The sequence below is a fragment of the Macaca fascicularis genome, chromosome 16 (genome assembly GCF_037993035.2).
Source record: "Macaca fascicularis isolate 582-1 chromosome 16, T2T-MFA8v1.1".
NCBI classification, from domain to species: Eukaryota; Metazoa; Chordata; class Mammalia; order Primates; family Cercopithecidae; genus Macaca; species Macaca fascicularis.
Genome location: NC_088390.1, coordinates 45,386,570 through 45,411,922, shown reverse-complemented (window position 1 = coordinate 45,411,922; position 25,353 = coordinate 45,386,570). Strand labels below are relative to the sequence as shown.

General features: G+C 37.4%; 1 protein-coding gene across 19 annotated transcripts in view; it reads right to left on the bottom strand.

Moving 5' to 3' along the window:
- The window catches only part of BCAS3 (BCAS3 microtubule associated cell migration factor), a 711,835-nt gene that overhangs the window by 440,252 nt on the left and 246,230 nt on the right, over nucleotides 1-25,353 (bottom strand). For all 19 annotated transcript variants that reach the window (XM_065531261.1, XM_065531260.1, XM_065531264.1 and 16 more), the window contains exon 14: nucleotides 10,848-10,981. In XM_065531261.1, coding sequence (XP_065387333.1) covers nucleotides 10,848-10,981 — 134 coding nt within the window. The remainder of the gene's footprint in view (nucleotides 1-10,847; nucleotides 10,982-25,353) is intronic.

Genomic DNA, 25,353 nt, shown 5'->3' with positions numbered 1-25,353 from the left:
TTACAGATGTTTCAAAAGCAAGTTTGTCATTCGCCAAAATTAGCATGTTAAGTACAAAAATGACTTGAGTCTGTTTGAGAAAGTATGTTAACAAAATATGTGTAAGGTTAATACTTACTGTTGAAAACAAGGACTATTTTTCTTACTACATATTTGCTTTATGAGGAAAATTACTGTCAGATGCAAAGGATATCCCAAGTCATAGACCACAAAACAACTTAATTCAGTATAATTAGATTCACACACTGAATTCTTTTCCTTGCCTGATTAAAGTACCGTCAGAGTTCTTGGAAGAATCCAGAAAAAACATGCTTTTGTAGTACTCAAAGAGGGCCAAATCATGTGAAATATAGATTTCACGACTGGTGTTAAATTTTATATATCAGTTCAAAATAATTTTCTGTAGAACCTTATAAAATTAATTTTATGGTCACTGAGGTCCTGGTATTTGGGGTTTAGAAATTCCCAGTCTCCCATACAGAGTGTGTTCTAGAGCATAATCATTTAAATAATTTCTATTTGATTTTCCTACCTGTTAAGTAGGAACATCACTGGCATTAGCAAACATTTGCACTACAATATGCTAGGCTCCATTCTATGCATGAGAGATGCCAAAAAGCTTAAGCAAAATTTCTATTTCCATATTGGACTTATAGATAAATTAAATGGCAAATAACTTTAATACAAAGAGGTATCAAAAATAGATGTTAAGTGCTTAAAATATCCAAATTCTAAAAGCTCAGAGATGAGATAGAGCATCTCCAGTGACTAGAACAGATGGGACGGGGTTTGAAAAAGAGGTAAGAAATAAAATGTGCCCAGCAGCACACTGAAATATTAACTCTAGGTAAAATGCTCATCAAATTTAAAACTTCCATATGAAAGAGACAAAAACGAATGATAACTAAACTTAAGGGTAAGCAAGTTAGTTGTGCCAGAAAGTAAGGACAAGCTCAAAGAGTGATGAAGATATGTCAAAAGGACACAGACACCAACTTATTGGGCTCCCACTGGCCAAATGTGGGACATTTTGTGCACTCTAATAAGTAATTATTGAGCAAATATAATCCATTGAATAAAATAGGAATCTATGAGACCAAAATGATAGGTAAATAAAGGAATGAATTGAAAGTTCAATGCAGAATGGCATATTTACATAGCTTTAAATTACTGCCCCAAAAACCTATAAATTTTTGTAAGTACAAAAGAGTAACTGCAAGTGAGGAAGACCAGCCGACACCATCTCAGTCATGTGATTAAACTGATCATCATCAATAACAACTCAAAATCATGTACCTCCTGATAGGATGCAATTAGAACCAGCACCTGCTCTGTGACATTCTTGTCAAAGATGAGTAAGCTAAATCTAATCATAACGAAACATCAGATAAAAAATTGAGGCATTTTTGACAAAAAATAAATGACTTGTAATATTTAAATGTGCTGAGAGCATAAATGGCAAAGAAATAATAATGACCTGTTCCAGAATGAAGATTAAAGAGATATAAAAATTCAGTTTCCAGCCAGGCGCAGTGGCTCACGCCTATAATCCTGGCACTTTGGGAGGCCGAGGAGGGTGGATCACGAGGTCAGGAGATCCAGACCATCCTGGCCAACATGGTGAAACCCCATCTCTACTAAAATTACAAAACAAAATTAGCTGGGCGTGGTGGCATCTGCCTGTAATCCCAGCTACTTGGGAGGCTGAGGCAGGAGAATAGCTTGAACCAGGCAGTTGGGAGGTTGCAGTGAGCCGAGATCTCACCACTGCACTGCAGCCTGGTGACAGAGCAAGACTCCATCTCAAAAAACAAAAAAAAAAAGTATACTTTCCCCTAACTAGATCCTTCTGCTAGTTACTGGGACAATCAGTGAAACTAAAATGGAGTTTCAAAATTAGATGGTGAAAATTTATTGATTTGACTTTTTTATGGTTATATAGAAGAATGTTCTCATTTGTAGAAAATACACATTCAAGCATTGAGGGTAATAGGGCATCATGTCATGTTGGCAATCTACTTTCAAATGATCCAAGGAAAAAATGTATCTGCCTTGGTGGAAGGCCTGTGCATATAAAAATAAATCAGGTACAATTTATTTTTAAAAGAAACCCCAGTATTAGTGGAGACAGACAAGTAGACAACCAGTCAAAATACAAAATAACAAGTACTATAATGGGGCGTAAAATGAGTAACACAAGGAAGAAAAGAATTGACTCCACCTAGAAAAGTAGGAGAAGAAATAAGGTAATTTTTAACATGAATATTGCATGAATGAAAAATACAAATCATGATCCAATGAATATACTTCTAAAATGAAATCTTAAGAAGAATCAATTTCATTAAACTCAGTAGGAACTTCAAAAGTATGCATTGTAGGAATTTTCGGTGAAGAATAAAGCAGATATAATAATCCTTACCCTCAAGAAGGTAAAAATATTTTAAGTATTTAATCTAGGAGAAAGAAATTGGGCATTATATGTATGAGATGTTAACTATTCCCATATTTATTCATGAATGAATTAAAATTTCATAAATAATAATAATTTATTTGCCTGAAATAAATTTGCCTGATGGGAACATTAGATAAATAATGTTTTATTATATAAATAATAATAATTTGCCTGATGGGAACATTAGAAGAAATGAAAAGATACTGTGTTAATGACTAAAATTCCATTTGCTAGTTTTTCTCTAATCAAGGAACTAACTGGTATGGGTAAAATGTTAAACGGTGACAGCTTAGAAAAGTCATTCAATGCTAAAGGCTAAGATTACCTAGATGATGGTGATGGATGCATAACAGTGTGAATTAGTACCATTGAACTGTATGCTTTAAAATGGTAATGATGGATTTTTTTTTTTTTTTTTTTTTTTTTGCATTTCACCACAATTTTCTAAAATGGTAAGATTTCCAAACTATTCTAAAATTCATATAAAACCAAAAAAGAGCCCAAATAGCCAAGGTAATCCTAAGCAAAAAGAACAAGCTGGAGGCATCATGTTACCCGACTTCAAACTATACTACAGGACTGTGATAAGCAAAACAGCATGGTACTGATACAAAAACAGACACACAGACCAATGGAACAAACTAGAGAGCCCAGAAATAAGGCCACATACCTACAACCATCTAATATTCAACAAAATTGACAAAAACAAGCAATGGGGAAAGGACTCCCTATTCAATAAATGGTTCTGGGATAACTGGCTAGCCATATGCAGAAGGTTGAAACTAAACCCCCTTCCTTACATCATATAAAAAATCAACTCTGGTGGCTCATGCCTATAATCCCAGCACTTTGGGAGGCCGAGGCAGGTGGATTGCCTAAGGTCAGGAATTCGAGACGAGCCTAGCCAACATAGTGAAACCCCATCTCTACTAAAAATACAAAAATTAGCTGGACGTGGTGGCAGGTACCCCTAAGCCCAGCTACTCAGGAGGCTGAGGCAGGAAAATCACCCGAACTGGGGAGGTGGAGGTTGCAGTGAGCCAAGATGGCGTCATTGCACTCCAGCCTGGGTGACAAGAGCGAGACTTTGTCTCAAAAAAAAAAAAAAAAAAAAAAAAATCTACTCAAGATGAATTAAAGACTCAAATATAAAACTCAAAACTATAAAAATTCCAGAAGACAACCTAGGCAATACCATTCTGGACACAGGAACTGGCAAAGATTTCATGACAAAGACACCAAAAGCAATCACAACAAAAGCAAAAATTGACAAATCGGCTCCAATTAAACTAAAGAGCTTCTGCACAGCAAAACAAACCATCAACATAGTAAACAGACAATTTATAGAATGGGAGAAAATATCTGCAAACTATGCATCTGACAAAAGTCTAATATCCAGCATCTATAAGAACCTTAAACAAATTTACAAGGAAAAAAAAAACCATTATATAGTGGGCAAAGGACATGAACAGACACTTTTCAAAAGACTGTTACTAGAGAAATGTAAATCAAAACCAGGATAAACCATCTCACACCAGCCAGAATGGCTATTTTTAAAAAGTCAAAAAATAACAGATGCTGGTGAGGTTGTGGAGAAAAGGGAACACTTCTCACACTTGTAATCCCAGCACTTTGGGAGGCCGGGGCGGGCGGATCACGAGGTCAGGAGATGGAGACTATCCTGGCTAACACGGTGAAACCCCATCTCTACTAAAAATACAAAAAAATTAGCTGGACATGGTGGCAGGCACCTGTAGCCCCAGCTACTTGGGAGGCTGAGGCAGGAGAATGGCGTGAACCCAGGAGGCAGAGTTTGCAGTGAGCCAAGGTTGCGCCACCGCACTCCAGCCTGGGCGACAGAGTGAGACTCCATTTCAAAAAAAAAAGAAAGAAAAGGGAACGCTTATACACTGTTAGAGTGTAAGTTAGTTCCATCACTGGGGAATGCAGTGTGTGTATTCCTCAAAGAGCTAAAAACAGTACCGCCATTCAACCCAGCACAATCCCATTCCTGGGTATATACACAAGGGGATATCAATCATTCTACCATAAAGATACATGCATGCGTATGTTCACTGCAGTACTATTCCTAATAGCAAAGACATGGAATCTACCTAAATGCCCATCAATGCCAGACTGGATAAAGAAAATGTGGTACACAGACACCATGGAATAATATGCAGTCACAAAAAAGAATGAGATCATGTCTTTTGCAAGAACATGGATGGAGCTGGAGACCATTATCCTTAGCAAACTAATACAGGAACAGAAAACCAAATACTGCATGTTCTCACTTATAAGTGGAAGCTAAACGATGAGAACACATGGATACACAGAGGGAACAACAGACACTGGGGCCTGCTTGAGGGTGGAGGATGGGAGGAGGGAGAGGATCAGAAAAAAATAACTATTGGGTACTAGGACTAATACCTGAATGGCAAAATAATCTGTACAACAAACCCCCATGACACGAATATACCTACATAAACCTGCAAATGTACCCTTGAATTTAAAATAAAAGTTTAGGCCAGGCACGGTGGCTCATGCCTGTAATCCCAGCACTTTGGGAGGCCAAGGCAGGTGGATCACCCGAGATCAGGAGTTTGAGACCAGCTCACCAACATAGTGGAACCCCATCTCTACTAAAAACACAAAAAATTAACTGGGCATGCTATTGGGCACCTGTAATCCCAGCTACTCGGGAGGCTACGACAGGAGAATCGCCTGAACCCAGGAGGCAGAGGTTTCAGTGAGTTGAGATCTAGACACTGCACTCCAGCCTGGACAACAGAGCAAGACTCTCTCAAAAGAAAAAACAAAAAGTTTAAAAATAATTTTTAAAAAATTAAAAAGATAAGACTTCCCAGTTTAGCCTGAGAGTAAAATAATAGAGATAAAGAAAAATGTGCAAACCCATTTCCTGTCTTTAGTTTTTTCTACACTGTAGTAACAAGAACACAAAAAGCAGGAAAAATATAAATAAGGGATACAAATTCAAGATTTTAACATTTTAATTAAAGCTGATGAATTAATTCAAATAGAACTTGGACTACGAAAATGCCAAGACCCGGCCAGGTGCGGTGGCTCACGTCTATAATGCCAGCACTTTGGGAGGCCGAGGCGGGTGAACCACCTGAGGTCAGGAGTTCAAGACCAGCCTGGCCAACATGGTGAAACCTTGTCTCTACTAAAAATACAAAAATTAGCCAGGTGTGGTGGCGGGTGCCTATAGTCCCAGCTACTCGGGGGTGCTGAGGCAGGAGAATTGCTTGAACCCGGGGGACAGAAGCTGCAGTGAGCCAAGATCGTGCCACTACACTCCAGCCTGGGTGACAGAGTGAGACTCCGTCTCAAAAAAAAGAAAAGAAAATGCCAAGACCCTATCAATCAGTAAGTTGGATTTTCCTCTAGATATTAATTAGAAATAAACATACATAGCTTTTAAGAACTATTGATCTTTAAATGCTAGAACTCAACTTAGAAAAGTTAAGTAAAATCATTTTTTTAAATCCGCAGATCTCTAGTGCTAGGGTAATAACTGAAAAAGATATAATACCACTGCACTGTTAAGAACAATTTCATCTACATAAATATTATGGGGATCTTAAGAAGGCACAACAGACCGACAAGCAAAGCAGCTCTGGGTGCCGAGGTTAATGGGTCAGGTAACTTTGATGCTTTTGTTCCATGTATTTCAAGATTGTCTAAAATTTACCTCCAAAATGTTATTATGTATTACTTATATCATGAAAAAAATGCAAGAAATAAAGCAAAACAATAAAGTCAAACAAAATAAAAGATATTATTCAAAAAGCAAAGAATATAGCTATCACTAATATAGTTGCATATTTTAGAATTCTTAGCCAATATAAGAGAAAAATTTTAAAAAGATGTTAATTTTCAGAAAATGTATTCCACTTAGAAATTCCAAAGAAAATTTACTGAAAAACTACTTGATCTTACAAGAGAATCTAGCAAAGCAGGCAGACACAAATTCAATACAAAATTATCAATAGGTTTGCAATACCACAGGAATGACAAACTTTAAAATGTTACAATTCCTAGCTGCAAAACTTCCACAACATAAAGATGTCAGTTCTAATTGTATTAAAATGTAATTTCAATGCAGTTTAAATAAAAATCTCCACAGGATTCACTATGTAACGCAGTAAGGTCACTCTAAAACACAACAGCTGGGAAAGCTTTTGAAAATGAACAATAAATCAAGTCATAAAGCTAAAGTAAGTAAAAAAGTTGGTGAAGGGTGTTGTTTTTGCTTCCTATTAGAGAAATTTCCAAACATACACAAAAGTATAGAGAATGTTAACATGACCCACCTACGTGGACATCATTCAGCTTCAATAATTAACACTGCAAATCTGTTGACTCTATCTCTTTGTTTGTTTTGCTAGAATATTTTAAAGCACATTAGAGATATCACATCTGTTCACCTGTAAATAATTCAGAATATATGCCTAATAAATAGTGACTTTAAAAAAATTAGTTACAAGGCAATATGCAGTGGCTTATGCCAACACTTTGGAAGACCGAGATGGGAACCCAAGAGTTCAAGACCAGCCTGGGCAACACGGTGAGACTCTGTCTCTACAAAACAGATACACAATTACATACACAGCAAACTAGTTATACTTGATAAATGTCATATAATACCTCGTTTGGGCCGGGTGCGGTGGCTCACACCTGTAATCCCAGCACTCTGGGAGGCTGAGGTGGGTGGATCAAGAGGTCAGGAGTTCAGGACCTGCCTGACCAACATGGTGAAACCCCGTCTCTACTAAAAATACAAAAATTAGCCGGGCCTGTTGGCGCATGCCTGTAATCTCAGCTACTTGGGAGGCTGAGGCAGGAGAATTGCTTGAACCCGGGAGGTGGAGGTTGCAGTGAACCGAGATCACACCATTGCATTCCAGTCTGGGCAACAGAGTGAGGCTCTGTCTCAAAAAAAAAAAAAAAAAACCTCGTTCATGGTCAATTTTCTGAACTGTCTCAAAAAATGTCTCTTTATACTTTATTTAGATCAGGGTCCAAACAAAATTTTCACAATGCATTTACTCAATGTGTATTTTAAGTCTCTTATAATCAACATAACCATCCCTCTATTTTCTACTGTCACTTATTTGTCCTATTATCTAACCAACCCTCCCCTCCCCTACTGCTAGATCATTTCAAAGCAAATTCCAGATATCTGTAAATACTTTTGCATCACTAAAAAATAAAGACTTTAAATTCTTGAATATCTAATATTATTATCTACATAATATCTAATAATAAACAATATCTAGTAAGTCAAATGTAAAAAGCTCACCACTTCTCTGAAAAATATCTTTCTATATTTGGTTTGTGTGAAAGAAGATTTAAATAAGGTCCACGCTTTGTGCTTAGATGATACTCTCCAAAGTCTCCTTTAAATTTTAACAGTTCACCTTTCCCCCACCACACATCACTTTTATTTTCCCGTTAAATTATTTGTTAAAGAAATCAAATCATATTTGTAACATAGAACTTCCCATATTTTAGAGTTGGCTAGTTGCATTTTCATGGTGTTGTTTACCTTATCCCTCTATTTCTGTATTTTGTCCAAAGTGCTAACTATATCTAGAAGCTGATTTGTTAGTTTGGTACAAAAGTAACTATAGTTTACAATAATTTATTGTATATTTCAAAATAATTAGAAGAGTGGATTTACAATGTTCCCAACACAAAGAAACAATAAATATTTGAGGTGATGGATATCCCAATTAGTCAGACGAGATCATTACATATTGTATGCCTGTATCAAAATATCACAAGTACCCCATAAATTTGTACAACTATTATGTACCCACAAAAATTAAGAATAGGCCAGGGTGGTGACTCACACCTGCAATTCCAGTATTTTGGGAGGTTAAGGCAGGAGGATCACTTGAGCTTAGGAGGTTGAGACTGGCCTGGGCAACACAGTGAGACAACACAGTGTCATCTCTACAAAAAAAGAGAACAAATTGAAAAAATTGCCAGATGTGATGGCATGTACCTGTAGTCTCAGCTACTTGGGAGGCTGAGACAGGAGGATCACTTGAGCCCAGGAGGTAAAGGCTGTACTCAGCTATGATCCTGCCACTGGACTCCAGCCTGGACAACAGAGCAAGACCCTGTCCTCAAAATAATATAATAATCATAATAATAATTGTATAAGAAACTTTAAAAATAATTTTTAAAATTTTACTTAAGCTCGTTTTACATTAGAATATTTCAGTGAGGCTGGGCACAGTGGCTCACACCTGTAATCCCAGCACTTTGGGAGGCCAAGGCGGGTGGATCACGAGGTCAGGAGTTCAAGACCAGTCTGGCCAACATGGTGAAACCCCTTCTCTGCTAAAAATACAAAAATTAGCTGGGCATGGTGACACATGCCTGTAATCCCAGCTACTTGGGATGCTGAGGTAGGAGAACTGCTTGAACCCAGGAGGTGAAGGTTGCAGTGAGCCGAGACCGTGCCACTGCACTCCAGTCTGGGCAACAGAGCAAGACTCCATCTTGAGGAAAAAAAAGGAAAAAGAATATTTCAATGGAAAACCTTTCCCTCATCAACTACTTGTCTTATTAAATTGATACAAGAAAAGTGGGGTAAACACTGTATATTTTTGGTTTATCAGTTTTCAGAGTGAGTTAGTAAACAAGCAACCTAGAGTAATGCCTAATGCTTTTTCAAACATATTCTTATAAACTATTAGTGTTTAAGTTCTCTAAATTTAAGACGTTTCAATCCATTATAGTCATTTATTTTGGTGGGAATTCAAGAGAAATATCACTTTAGACAGCTGGAAAATGATAGGCTAGTCAATAAATAGAGTAGGGTCAAATGGCTATCCTATAGAATAACATATACACAGTGTTATACTGGCAAGTGCATACAAGGTATGAAGCAAAAGGTATTTGAGATTTTAAGCTATTAAGACAACATACAGTATCTACCACGTGATATTAAGAATATTAAATATATGTGGGCCGGGCACAGTGGCTCATGCCTATAATCCTAGCACTTTGGGAGGCCGAGGCGGGCAGATCACGAGGTCAGGAGTTTGAGACCAGCCTGGTCAAGAGATCATCCTGGCCAATACGGTGAAACACCGTCTCTACTAAAAACACAGAAATTAGCCAGGGGTAGTGGCAGGTGCCTGTAATCCTAGCTAGTCGGGAAGCTGAGGTAGGAAAATTTCTTGAACCTGGGAGGCAGAGGTTGAAGGGAGGCGAAGATCGCGGCATCACTGCAATGCACCCTGAGCAACAGAGCAAGACTCCGACTCAAGAAATAAAAATAAAAATAAATAAAAATTAAAAATTAAAAAAGAATATTGACTATATGTGAAGCACTTAGCATGGTGCCTGATACAAGTGCTCAGCAAATGATGCATATGAACATATGCGTACCCATGCACGTGCACATGATTATCGGCTGGTAAATGTTTAAAATCTAGCTCTCGGGCCGGGCGCGGTGGCTCAAGCCTGTAATCCCAGCACTTTGGGAGGCCAAGACGGGCGGATCATGAGGTCAGGAGATCGAGACCATCCTGGCTAACACGGTGAAACCCCGTCTCTACCAAAAAAATACAAAAAATTAGCCGGGCGAGGTGGCGGGCGCCTGTAGTCCCAGCTACTCAGCTACTCGGGAGGCTGAGGCAGGAGAATGGCCTAAACCCGGGAGGCGGAGCTTGCGATGAGCTGAGATCCGGCCACTGCACACTCCAGCCTGAGCGACAGAGCGAGACGCCGTCTCAAAAAAAAAAAAAAAAAATTCTAGCTCTCTGAGGAAAAAAATAGCCCTGATTTGTAGTGTTTGCAAATTTTCATGATCAAATAGTCCCAACATGGGTGATTTCACGCAATCAATATAATATTACTAAACACCGTGCCAAGGAGGGATGTGCATCACCGGTTCTCACTAGCCTCCACTGTATCCATACATCCATATTCATCATTAAACTATTTTTGTATAGATGAGTATGTCCATGTTTACATGTATGTGTGTGTATGTATGCACATATTTATGTACACAGAATCCAAATGCCTGGTAAAAGGTCTGGAGAGACAGTAAAGGAATGACAGGAGTTTTCTATGGGGCAAGAAATGGTCTCAGGTTGGGAAGAGCAGGATAAACAGCACTACTGTTTTATCAAAATTCGTTGAATTTTTAAACAAAAAAATATTCATCTAGTGCTTATGTATTTACTGGGTCGAAATGGAATTTTTCCCTAATTATCAAACCCATGCTATCATAGACAGCAATATTCTCTCACAAACATCAACATTAAGCTGCAATGTGATATAAATGACCAGCTAGAGTAGATGTCATATCACACCAAGAAATCGCCTTCTGAAAAATTATACAGCTTACTTTGGCTTCAGTTTCTCCCCTGTGAAGAGTATACAGATGGTGGACAGCACATTGTGATGAGGACCAAGGATGAGTCAGAATTTGGAAGACATGAAAGTCATGGCCAAGGGTGTCTGTTGTGACTAGAAGCATTCCTGGAAGACAAAAAACAAAGGGTAAAAATAAAAATGATTATGTATGTGGATGAAATATTCTAAAAAGCTACTCATAATATTTAAAATATTACCAAAGGGAAAAAAATTACCAAGGCTATAAGACACTTTACAAAAGAAAAAATTAAAACAAAATATCTTTTCCATGAGAATACCAAGCTTAATGCCACATCAGTATATCAGCAAGGTACAAACACTACATGTGCAAGTATTACGGTATTCCTGTAAAACTAGCAGAGAGAAGTTTGATATTCCTGGATTTACAGAATTCATAACTGTATTCCTGAGGCAGAATCTCACTCTGTTGCCCAGGCTGGGGTGCAGGTTCCTGATCACAGCTCACTGCAGCTGCAAATTCCTGGGCTCAAGTGATCCTCCTGCCTCAGCCTCCCAAGTAGCTGGGACTACAAGCACATGCCACCATGCCTGGCTAATTTTCTTTCATTTTTGTAGAGACAGGGTCTCACCATGTTGCCCAGGCTGGTCTCAAACTCTGGGCCTCAAGCAATCCTTCTGTCGTGGCCTCCCAAAGCTCTGAGATTACAGGCATGAGCCACCATGCCCAGCCACAATTATTTTTTAAAACAAAGAATGTGAAAATGGCATACCCCCATGGAACTCCCTCTTTTGCAATTTCTTCAAACTTTAATTCTACGCTCCAATTTATCTACTGATCCAACTACTACTTCCTGTACTTAATTCACCATGATATTTATTGAAAATGCCAATAGAGCCTATTACAGGGAAAGTTCTTAATTTTGATGAGATGTCATAGCTAAGAATTCTTTGCCTAACCTAAGGTCACAAAGATCTTCTGTTTCCTCGTAAAAGTTTCATAACTTTATGTTTGACATTTAGGCCTGTCATCATTTTAATATTTGTATAAGATGTGAGGACCTTATACAACAAGTTACATGGCGAGGATCCTATACAAAACATGGACAAGGTTAACTTTTTTGCAGAAGATGTTCAATTGTTCCAGAAAGACTTCTTGAAGACACTGTCCCTTCTCCATTGAAGTAACACTGTCAACTTGCCAAGGATCAATTGGCTATATTTGTGTAGGCCTATTTTTTTTTGAGACGGAGTCTCGCTCTGTCGCCCAGGCTGGAGTGCAGTGGCGTGATCTCGGCTCACTGCAAGCTCCGCCTCCCAGGTTCACGCCACTCTCCTGCCTCAGTCTCCCGAGTAGCTGGGACTTCAGGCGCCCGCCACCACGCCCAGCTAATTTTTTGTATTTTTGGTAGAGACGGGGTTTCACCGTGTTAGCCAGGATGGTCTTGATCTCCTGACCTCGTGATCCACTGGACTCAGCCTCCCAAAGTGCTGGGATTACAGGCATGAGCCACCATACCTGACATTTTTTTTTTTTTTTTTTTTTTTGAGACAGTCTCACTCTGTCACTCAGCCTGGAGTGCAGTAATGCATTCTCAGCATACTGCAACTTCCACTTCCTGGGTTCAACTGATTCTCCTGCCTCAGCCTCCCAAGTAGCTGGGGCTACAGGTGTGCGCCACCATGCCTGGCTATTTTTGTATTTTTAGTAGAGATGGAGTTTTGCCATGTTGGCCAGGCTGGTCTCAAATTCCTGGTCTCAAGAGATCCACCCACCTCAGCCTCCCAAAGTGCTGGGAATACAGGTGTGAACTACCATGCCAGGCCAAGGCCTATTTTTTGAAGTTCTATTAATTCAATTTTTGTGTCTATACATTCACTAATACCACACTCTTGGTTACTGAAACTTCACAGAAAATCTTGAAATCAGGTAAAATGAGCCTTTTCCTGCCTTTTTCAACATTATTTTAGTCATTCTTGTTTAGGATTTTGAGGGAATTGTATTGAGTGTAATAATTTGGGGACAACTGATATTCTAATATTGTGTCTTCTCATCTATTAACACAGCATATTTCTTGATTTAGATCTACTTTGACTTCTTTTTCTTTTTGTTTTTGATTTAGATTTGACTTATTTTTCTTTTTGTTTGACACTCAGATTCTGAAAATATTATCTTTTAGAGTTATTATAAATGGTATTATTTTTAAAATTTCAATGATCAATTTTTGCTTGCTAGTACACAGAGATAAAATTGATGATTTTTTATCTTGACAACATATGTTTCCTGCAAGTTCTAGGGGTTTATACGGTATGTGAATTTTCTTTGATGACAATTATGTAGTTTAGGAACAGGCACAGTTTCATTTCTTCCTTTCTGATCTACATGCCTTTTCTTCAATTTTCTTGACTTACTGCATTTGCGGAGGCAAGCAGAAATAGTGAGGAGAGATTTCTGTGTTATAGGAGGAAAGCATTCAATCTTTAAGTATGACATTAAGTATAGGTTTTTTGTAAAAGCCCTTTGTGAAATATGCTGTGAGTTTTCATAATGAAAGAAAATCGAATTTTTCAAGTGCCTTCCTGCATCTATTGAAATGGTTATGTGGCTTCTCTTTTTAAATCTATTAATATAGTGAATTCCAACAATAATTGATTATCAAATGTTGAACATGTCTTACATTCTTGGGATAAGTCTCATTTGGTCACAATGCTTTATTATAAGCAGCTAGATTCAATTTTCTAGTATTTTCTTGAATATTTTCATATCTGTGTCCCTGAGAAATACTGGTTTGTAGTTTTCTTTTCTAACAGTGTGTTTGGCTGATTTTGCTATTTAGGACAATCGAGGCCTCAAAGAATCATATGGGAATGCTCCCTACTCTGTTGTTTTCTAGAAAAAAAATACGCAGGATTGCTATTATTTCTTCATTAAATGTTCAATGGAATTTTCAAGTAAAAATATTTGGGCCTATTTTCGAAGATTTTTAACTACCATTAAATATTTTGTTAATTTTTTTAATTTAAAATTTCTTCTTTGACGAATTACTTTCTGTAATTCAAGGAATGCATCCTTTTTAATATCTGTAGAGACATTAATGATATTCACTTTTTCATTCACGATATTGGTAATTTGTGTCGTCTCTGTTTTTTTCTTCACCAGTCTGGGAAGGCCTTTTTAAGGTTAACCTATTTGGTTTCATAACTTTCTGTTTTTCTCTTTTCAATTTTACTGATTTCTGTTACTATATTTATTATTTCCTTTATTCTCCTTGTTTTGGGTTCATTTGCTCTTCCTTTTTTTGAGTTTCTTATGGGAGCAGCTTAGATTATTGTTTCAGGAACTTTCTTCTTTTCTGGAGTAAGCACATATAGGTATAAATGTCCCTCTAAGCCTGCTTAGCTAAATGTAACAGATTTTGATATGCTGCAATTTCATTTACATTCAGTTTTAAATGTTTCCTAGTTGCCTCCTCTTTTGCTCGTGGGTTATTTAAAGGTATATTGTTTTGTTACCAAATATTTGGATATTTTCCAGATATCTTTCAGATATTATTGCCAGTATAATTTCATTATGACAAGAAGTTACTTCTTTTACATTTGTTAAAGTTTGTTTTATGGTTCAAAATGTGATCCTTGTTCCATATACACTTGAACACCTAGAATATATTCTAGAAAGGTATAGAATTGGTAGTGATGTTTGCATCTTCAATTTCCTTACTGACTGACTGCTTTCTGTTCCATTACTGAGTAGGAGTTATAGTCTCCAAGTATAATTGTGGACATAAGTAGTTTTCCTAAGTTTTATCAGCTTCCTAAATTTTAGAGCAAGGTTCATGCACATTTAGGATTGTATGACGTCTTGGTCAATTAACCCTTTTAACATGATTTAACCCTGGTTATTTTCCTTGCTATGAAGTCTACTTTTTTCCAATATTAATTTCACCACTCCAACTTTGTTTTGATTGGTACTTGCATGGTATATATTTTCCATTCTTCTACTCTATATCTATCAATCTAGGCTTCTTTTAGATAACAGTTGGGTGCTCTCAGACTTGCTCACTCTCTTTCAATCAAATCACTGCCTTTTAATTGGTGTTTGTAGTTTATTCATATTTAGTACTTACTGGTAGGGCTGGATTTAGGTCTACCAATTTATTATTATTTCTGCTTGTCTTGTTTCTGTTTTTTATTTCTTTTTTCATGTTTTCTTGCTGTTTTGGGACTACTGTAATATTCAATTTTCATGACATGCTAATTTCAACATTTTATTCAGTTTTGTTTATTTCTCTTCTCATGTTTTCTTGCTGTTTTGAGACTACTTATTTTTAACAATATTTAGTGTTGAATGTTAAAAATAAATAATTTATCTATGGGCTTTTGAGCTATATCTCTTTATATTAAAATTTTACTGGTTGTTCCAGAGATTATAATACACATATCTAACTTTATGTGCCTGTTCGGTTGTATTTTGTCCAGGTTTCATAATTGTTTTCTATGGAAAGGATGGTTTGTACATTTACCTTGCTATTCCGAGAAGTAGAATCACATTAGTATAAGCATTTAAACTAATGTTTTGTTGAACCAAAAGGCATGAAAGAATATTAAGCATCTGTGGGAAGACAAGGTAGTCATTTCAGTGAAAAGATGAAGTATATTTGAGTTTGCTATTTCTTTGGCAAATATAAGGTACAGCTCTCGTCACTATATTAAAATATCCTACTAGATGCCACTGTCCTGCCTATTTCCAAGAGAATATATTTTAGAAAATGAAAGGTGCCATTTATTATAATTAATTTAATAAATTATTAAACCTATAACTATATATATAACCTTACCTCTCATTATATATCTAGCTATGATCATGAGGTTATTTACATAGCTTATATTCTTTACTTATTGTTATTCAAACAATAAATTTGTTTTGTTTCGTTTGGTTTGGTTTGGAGATGGAGTCTTGTTCTGTTACCCAGGCTGGAGTGCAGTGGCACAATCTCGGCTCACGGCAACCTCCGCCTCCCGGGTTCAAGCAATTCTGCCGCAGCCTCCCGAGTAGCTGGGACTACAGGCCACCGTTACTACGCCTGGCTAGTTTTTTGTATTTTAGTAGAGAGGTGGTTTCAATCATGTTGCCCAGACTGGTCTCAAACTCCTGAGCTCAGGCAATCCACCCACCTCGGCCTCCCAAAGTGTTGGCATGAGCCACCGCACCCAGCCTCAAACAATGAATTTCTAAGTTTAGGCAGGAATGCTTTGTTGTCCATTGGTAGACAGTGTTTTGCCACTCCTCCTACTTTTTTGCTGAGTTATAGTAAGTTTAAATGATCATAAATCCACTACTATCTTCTGATTCCACCTCTCTGTAACAAATTTTCTGCACTTGACAAACAATTCAATAGAAGCATCATTCTAACAGGAAATAAGATGCGTTTGCATTTGTAACATATATTCCTCACCTACTATATAAACTTCATTAAATTTCATTTTAAATCACACCGCTTTATGTAGAATGAGCATTCAAATAAAGGTCCTCATTTGCCAAATCAAGACTATTATTGTTTTACATGTGAATGAAAATCACAAATGAACACTTTCCCATATGTTCCTAGCTTTTCAAACTGGCATTCGTCTCCGTTTAGCTATGATTATGTAAAACAAATTCAAATTTTCAGGAAAATGTCCACTAAAAACTTATGCCTGTTATCTTCTGTGTATCCTATCTCAAACACTTTTATTCCACTCCTCCATGTAAATGTGGCTTCTACAGTCCACCAATAAGTTTATTTTCACAAAATTTTAAAAATAATATAAAAAATGTAAAGAGCAGAAAGGAGAAAAAGAAATAGCTAGTATAAGACTACATAATCACATGCTTTCTTTCCATTTACAATTTCCTCTTTTGCACACATTCTGCCAGGGAAATAGCCAGCTTTTTTTTTCCTCTAGAAAACAAGTTAAAATGCACATATACATAAAAGGAAAAACTTGTACAGAGTAGACTGTGGCTTGAGAACTATTTATGCTGCATCAGAAGACTAAACCAGACTCTGTCCTGGCCATAAACTAAACCCACGCCCCAAATGAGGTGCCAAGCCACAAAAAGCATTTGCGTCATCTGGGAATACAAGGAAAAAGAAGGACTTCTAATTATAGGGCCTGGAAGCGGAAGCCTAGAGTGATTAGCTGTTTAGGCACTTCTGTATGTTTATCTGGAAGCTTCCTCTCCCTCACTCTTAGCCTCAAGTTTGATAGATGAGCATTAGCGTTAGAGGGTGGGGATTGAAGATGCTGATGGTACACAGCGTTCTCCAAAATCCGAGGTAGCTGGAGACTGAACATTAAGGCTTTTGTGGCCTCACACGAACATAAGTCTTTTCAACTGGGCGTCAGCTGGTTAACCCAAAAAGCAAAATTAAAGAGTAGCAAAATTTCACCAGGCATATGCTATAAAATCTTGGAAACATGAGTAGGTTTGCCTTTTTTGCCATATCCTATTTATAACACCTACCTAATTGTATGGTTCTTTATCATATACACACATGTGAACTAGAAGACAAACTACCAGCTAGTCACACTCTTTTCCAAAAAGACACATAAACATGATTATGCTGAATCAAATAGAAATCTTTACAGGAATTCAGATTATATCCCTCATAAAAGAATTTTATACTTTGGCATTAATGCTTGTACATGTAATACCTTTCAATTAACACCTGTATAGATACAAAATTACAAATTACCTAATTATTTAGAAAAGTTAACAGCCAAATTTGTAAACACAAAAGCAAAGAAACAGAATCCCAGCACTGAGAGAAAGCTTTAACCTCCTCAGCTTACACAAATCCAAAATATCATAGCTCATTAAAGTCGGATTAATAAAACTTTCAAGCTGGACATGAATACGGGAAAACAATGGTCCCAAAGTCTCCATATGGGCAGCATACATTTCTTAAGCAGCTTATAGCAGCATATTTTTAAAGCTACTTACAGATACTAATAATCAAACTCATCAATGTATTATTCTACTTTAGTAGCCTAAAATATAGTATATCTTTATCAAATCTGCTACATAACACTCTGTTAAAGGCACTGAAGTAAACACTACCAAACAAAGCAGATGATTTAGCTGATCCCTTAAAAAAGTTGCATATATCCATAACCAACATAAATTAGAAGAAATCAGTGATATTGCCCTTATTTGTTTCATGTGGAAAAGCCTATATAAAGTGAACAACTGATTTTCTAGCTCACTTTATTATATAACTTGTTATATTCGTCCTCCTGCGTTTTTAGCAGTTCAAAGTGTCTTATCATTAGTCAAATATTTAATTATTTTCTTTCGCTTTGAATTGTAAAATGTTCAGGCTTATGAAGACATCTCTGGTCATTTCCAGTGAGTTTTCATATTAAGCATTCTAATGTTCATTATTTTTAACAGGTTTCTTTACCAAATAGATATTTAGGAAAGTGGTATATGCCTATGTACATGTGTTCTCATTTTTTGGGGTAGTTGAGAATATTTGTCCATTACCAGAATATTTTTTAAAACTTTAACCTTTATTAATATACAATTTATATATAATAGATTCATTTTAGATGTACAGTATGATGAATCTGACAAATACATATACCTATGTAACTACTACCATAGTCAAGAGAGAGAGCATTCAAAAAAAGTTCCCTTGTGTTCACTTGCAAACCATCCTCTCCCCATCCACCTGGCCCCAAGCAGCCACTCATCAGCTTTCTATGATGCAGGATTAATACTGCCTGTTTTAGAATTTAATGAAATGTAATCACATGATATTTTCTGTCTATTTGCTGCAAGTAACAGCACATCATTCATTGATTTATATTGCTGACTAGTGTTCCATTTTAAGCACATACCACAATTTATATATCCATTCCGTAGCTGTTTCTAGTTTTTTTGTTTTTTGTGGGTTTTTTTTTTTTTTTTTTTTTGAGATGGAGTCTTGCTCTGTCACCCAGGCTAGAGTGCAGTGGCACCATCTTGGCTCACTGCAACCTCTGCCTCCAGGTTCAAGTGATTCTCCTGCCTCAGCCTCCTGAGTAGCTGGGATTACAGGGGTTTGTCACCACACCTGGCTAATTTGTTTTTCATTTTTAGTAGAGACAGAGTTTCACCATGTTAGCAAGGCTGCTCTCAAACTCCTGGCCTCAAGTGATCTACCCACCTCGGCCTCCCAAAGTGATGGAATTATAGGCATGAGCCACAGCACCCGACCTGCTTCAAGACATGTAATATTGTGACTCAAACTGCTATGAACATTCAAATACTAGTCTCTATGTGGACATGTTTTTCTTTTTCATGGGTGAATATTTAGGAGTGGAATTGCAGGGTCACATATTAAATATTCATAAGAAACTGCCAAACTATTTTCCAACGTGGCTGTATAATTTTACATTCCCACAAGCTCCATAACCTCACCAACATTTGATACTGTCAGTCTTTTTAATAACTTCAATTGGTATTCTCACAGTTTTAATTTGCCAATATTCCTTGATGATCAGTGATGTTGATCAGTTTTTCATGTGCTTACTGGCTTTTAAATATTTCCTTTTGTGACATGATTGTTTAAAATATTTTCCTCATTTTAAATTGTATGTTTTCAATACCTACCTATCTATCTATCTGTCTGTCTGTCTGTCTATCATCTATCAGAAATGTTCTCCTAGTCTGTGGCATGGCTTTTTACTAACATTTTCCCAAGAGATTTCCGATTTTGATGAAAATTTTGTGGTTTGGGTATTTAAGAAATCTTTTTCTATCTCAAGATTAAAGGATATAACCTTATTTTTTTTTTAAGTTTCATAGTTTTAGTGTTTATGTTAAGCCTATTATCCATATAGAGTTAATTTTATGCATGAGGTTAGTAAAGATTTATTTTTCCACCAAAAAATATCTCAGTTGTTCTAGCACCATTTGTTGAAAAAACTATATTTCACCTATTTAATTACCTGCCACTTTTGTCGAAAATCAAATAACTGTTTCTGGACATTATTCCATTCACTCATCTATGTCTATACTTATTCCCTAAAAATCCTTTCTTGGTGAGCTTAGATTAATTTAGAAATTTAGGTAGTTTAAGTCTCTAAAATTTACTCATCTTTTTCAAGATTGATTTGGCTATTTTAGGTCCTTTGAAATTCCATATAAATTTTGGCCAGGCGCAGTGGCTCACACCTGTAATCCCAGCACTTTGGGAGGCTGAGGCGGACGGATCATGAGGTCAGGAGATCGAGACAATCCTGGCTAACAGGGTGCTCAAAGAACCATGTATCACAGTACTGAAATTAAAATATAACAGACATGAATCAGGGTTCTGGCTCAAATGTTCAGAAACTAAGTAACTAAGTAACAAATGATAATGATTAGATGAAAGATAAAGTTTCAAAGATAGTCATCAAGTGTGCTGTATCAAATTGTACATCAGTTAACACATTTTGGGTATATAAGCATATGTTGAAAATATTACCAAATGACCAAGTATCTCTGGAAATTAGGTTTGATTACCTACAGGAACAGTATCAAAGCATGACTCTGTGACTATGTCACAGAACAAGTATATATAAGAACAATGGCTGATCCACAAAAAAGATGACTGGGTAGGCAGGTATTGTGTGCACAACCACATTACATACTTATTCAATGTCTTCTTAGAAACAATCAAAGAAACAAAGGGAAAATTATAAAATCAGTTCATTTTTAATTTTTTTTTTTTTTTTTTTTTTTTTGAGACGGAGTCTCGCTCTGTAGCCCAGGCTGGAGCGCAGTGGCCGAATCTCAGCTCACTGCAAGCTCCGCCTCCCGGGTTCACGCCATTCTCCGGCCTCAGCCTCCCGAGTAGCTGGGACTACAGGCGCTGCCACCTCGCCCGGCTATTTTTTGTATTTCTTAGTAGAGACGGGGTTTCACCGTGTTAGCCAGGATGGTCTCGAGCTCCTGACCTCGTGATCTGCCCATCTCGGCCTCCCAAAGTGCTGGGATTACAGGCTTGAGCCACCGCGCCCGGCCCATTTTTAATTATTATATCAATAATTATAGTATAAATTATTTAAATAACTATAATTGTATTTAGTATTATTTTACATTGTTGTACTCTTAAAACTATATTAACACTACATTTATTAATTCTCAATTCTAATTGATAAACACTACCTCCACTTTCTTAGCCTTCTAGAAATCCTTTTTAGACTTCATATGCATGGAAGAATTAATCAGATTTTTCATTTCGTCTATGTTAATAAGTCCATACATAAACCTTCTCTTGCTATTTGTTTTGCATTGCATTGCATTGCATTGCATTCCTCCACCTCCTGGGTTCAAACGACTCTCATGCCTCAGCCTCCCAAGTAGCTGGGATTACAGGTACGGGCACAAGCCACCACACCCGGCTGATTTTTGTATTTTTAGTAGAGACAGGGTTTCACCATGTTGGACAGGCTGGTCTCAAACTCCTGACCTCAAGTGATCCGCTGGCCTCGGCCTCCCAAAGTGCTGAGATTACAGACATGAGTCACTGCACTCAGCCTCTTACTATTTTTACATTTTCTCTTTGCTCCTCCATTCCTGCACCCGCTCTTCATTTCTCACTGCCCCTGACCACAGGTACCCACCTTACTATATATAATAAATCTCTCTGAAATGAATATGTATCTGAGAAATATTTAGGCTGTTTTCACAGCAATGTTCAAAATATGTAATGTATGGCAAGATACAGGCCAATCTGAATAAGAATAGTGAAACAAAGTGCCCACCACCCCCCACCACGGAGGGAGGCCCAGAGGCAAGTGGGAGGGGTAAGAAGTATTGAAGTACTTCAGTGTTTAACAACTAGTAAGGGTGTACTGATAAATGAAAAGTTGAAATCAATAGCTGCTTTGCATGTATGTACCTGACTATATAGATCCTTCTTTACCGTTTGCAAATTGAATATTATGTTTATATTACTGTAAGTATTTATATCTGTTGTAGACAGGTCTATTTTTACAGGTATATATGTCGACTTCACATTTTTTACATAGTATCCCAATGTATGCATTCACATCTCCCATGAGTTCATTCACTATTAACTGAGCACCTTTACTGAATTAAGCGGTAGTGCTGTGGCAGTGGTGATGAAGAACGGGCAAGGCTCTTCACTTACTGGTGGAACCCAGGGCTACATTAGGACTTTAGGTCTTCATGGGCATTTTTGTCTTCATGGGCCCTCTCCTCCATGAAAAAATATTTAAAGTTATATTTTTTTACTCCATTCTATTAACTGAAAACCATGTGTTTTTTTGTGCTTTTAAAATAAATCAGAAGATTATAGTGAGGTTCTATAAGTATTGTGGTCCCTAGACACTGTACCTACTATACCTAGTGGTAAGTCACCCCTGCAAAGATCCCTCTCTTACACAACTACAGTGCCACAATGAACAGAGAGCAAACAGAACTAATTCTTCAGGGAGTAAATCCATTACATGAGTAAAGGACACCACTTTACAAGATGATGAAACAAGAGAGTAAGTACAAACCTACTATGGAAATATCCTCTTCTAATGAAAAAAGGAAATAAATTCTTCAAGTTGCCTTTGCATTGTGAATGAAATAATATAGGTGTCTGACAGTGATAAACCAGAAGCTGTCAGATTAAAAATCTCAAGCTATGTTATGCTGTAGATCTGTGACGCATCATAGATGTTAAAAACAAATCAAGATATAGTATTTCTCTAACCGCTTGCTAGAATGAATGGGACAACTTTTATGTCCAAAAAGAAAAATCTAAACTGCTTTAATGATTTACCCAAGACCACAATCACCTTTCAATATATATCATTTAAGTAACCAGAAGAATTTCACGTCTGTTAAAGATGCAGCCAAGCATCTAAAGGGGTACATATTTACTCTATTTCGCTAGAGATTCAACACTCATTTTCCTCTTATTAATGGATGGAAAAGCATTTTCCCTGCCAAGGAGGGGTAATTATTTAAAATGTAGATGTGTTGTACTTTACAGTTCTCAGTTGCTCAGCTGGCAGAAGTAATGCCTCTGGAAAGCAAATCAATTATTTACTGAATTCAAGGTGGCAAGTCTGTTTATGTCAGGCTTATTGCACAGAATTGAGGATTTCTTCCTTATGCTTCTAATAGACAGTTTGATAAATAAGAATATTCCTTTTTTGTTGTCCAAAAATATAATAGTATACTAATCTATTGTTCTGATTACATAAAAATGTCATTTCCATGTGGTCCTTTTTTTATTTTCCAAGCTGGAGTACAGTGGCACCATCTCGGCAACCTCTGCCTCCTGGCTCAAGCGATTCTCCTGCCTTAGCCTCCCCAGTAGCTGGGATTACAGGCATGTGCCACTACACCCAGCTAATTTTTTTATTTTTAGTAGAGATGAGGTTTCGCCATGCTGGTCAGGCTGGTCTCGAACTCCTGACCTCAAGTAATCCGCCCACCTTGGCCTCCCAAAGTGCTGGGATTATTGGGATGAGCCACCGCTTCCAGGTAAAAATACCTCCAGGTATTTTTAATTAGTATCTATTACATATTTCAGTTTTAGTTACCTGTGATATGTATCTGCAGATATTATAATTTGCAATCATGGATCACTCCCACAATACAGAGATGGAGACAATTCTTATTCAAACCACAATTTAGACATAAGTTGATTTTATTCGACAAATGAATAACAACATTGAATAGATGTTTTAATTTTGCCCTGCTATATTTTTTCCATGATTACAATTATGAAACAATCCAATGGAATTATTATAATTATTCAATGTACATTTACTCAGTATCAAGTATGTGAAAGCTACTGGGCTAATACTTGGGGACAAAGTATCAACAAAAGCTTACCTCTAACAGAGAACACATTGAAAAGATACTCTGATGGATGTAAATAATTTTAAAACTAGGATGAAGGTGATTGATAATAATGAAAACAGAAACAACTAATATTTATTGAGGTTACTCTATTTGTTAGATATTATTTTATTTTATTTTATTTTATTTTATTTTATTTTATTTTTTTGAGACGGAGTCTCGCTCTGTCGCCCAGGCTGGAGTGCAGTGGCCGGATCTCAGCTCACTGCAAGCTCCGCCTCCCAGGTTCACGCCATTCTCCTGCCTCAGCCTCCCGAGTAGCTGGGACTACAGGCGCCCGCCACCTCGTCCAGCTAGTTTTTTGTATTTTTTTTTTTTAGTAGAGATGGGGTTTCACCGTGTTAGCCAGGATGGTCTCGATCTCCTGACCTCGTGATCCACCCGTCTCGGCCTCCCAAAGTGCTGGGATTACAGGCTTGAGCCACCGCGCCCGGCCTTTATTTTCTATTTTTTTTAGACAGGGTCTTGCTCTGTCACCCAGGCTGGAGCGCAGTGGCGCGATCTCAGCTCAATGCAAACTTCTGCCTCCCAGGCTTAAGCAATCCTCCTGCCTCAGCCTCCCAAGTAGCTAGACCTACAGGCATGCACCACTACACCCAGCTAATTTTTGTATTTTTTGTAGAGACAGAGTTTCACCATGTTACCTAGGCTGGTCTCTAACTCCTGAGCTCAAGCTATCCACCTGCCTTGGCCTCCCAAAGTATTGGGATTAAAGGTGTGAGCCAGTGCAGCTGGCCAGATTTATTTTAGATACCATTACTAGCCCCCATTTTATTGATTAGGAAACTGAGGCATTGAGTGTGACAAGCAGATTAACTACCTTGCCCAATTAGGTGACAAGGTGAAGGAGGAAGGGGAACATGACATTTTATGTAGACTCAGGGAAGACTTCTTAGATGACATTTAAGATAGGAATCAGTGTAAGAGTTAGCCAGGCCAAAGAAGATTCCAGCCGGGCGTGGTGGCTCACGCCTGTAATCCTAGTACTTTGGGAAGCCGAGGTGGGCAGATTGCCTGAGCTCAGGAGTTTGAGACCAGCCTGTGCAACATGGTGAAATGCCATCTCTACCAAAAATACAAAAAATTAGCAGGATGTGGTGGCACGTGCCTGTAATCCCAGATACTCAGGAGCTTGAGGCAGGAAAATCACTTGAACCCGGGAGGTGGAGGTTGCAGTGAGCTGAGATTGTACCACTGCACTCCAGCCTAGGCAACAGAGCAAGGCTCCATCTCAACAAAATGAAAATAAAAAACAAACAAAGTTTGTTAAATTTTTTTTAAAGTTCCTTGGAAAATGTTATTCACTTTGTCCCTGAGAGCAACAAATTTACACTGTCCATATTGAATCTGCCCAGATCTAAGCATGGGGATCAATCTAGTACTTCTAAACAAATCATAAATGCTGCCACTAAAATATTTGTTTTAATTCTGGCCTCAAAGTCACAGCTAATAAATAAGAATGGGAATTTAAAAATTGAAAAATAAACTGAATGCAGCTGCTGAACTAGAAGTTTCGCAGATCTATTTAATAGCATCACTTCATGTCTTTTCTGAATAGGTCCCATACAAGACAGAAATGTATGCCACCCAGTCCACCAACCTACATGGTCTCCTAAATTCA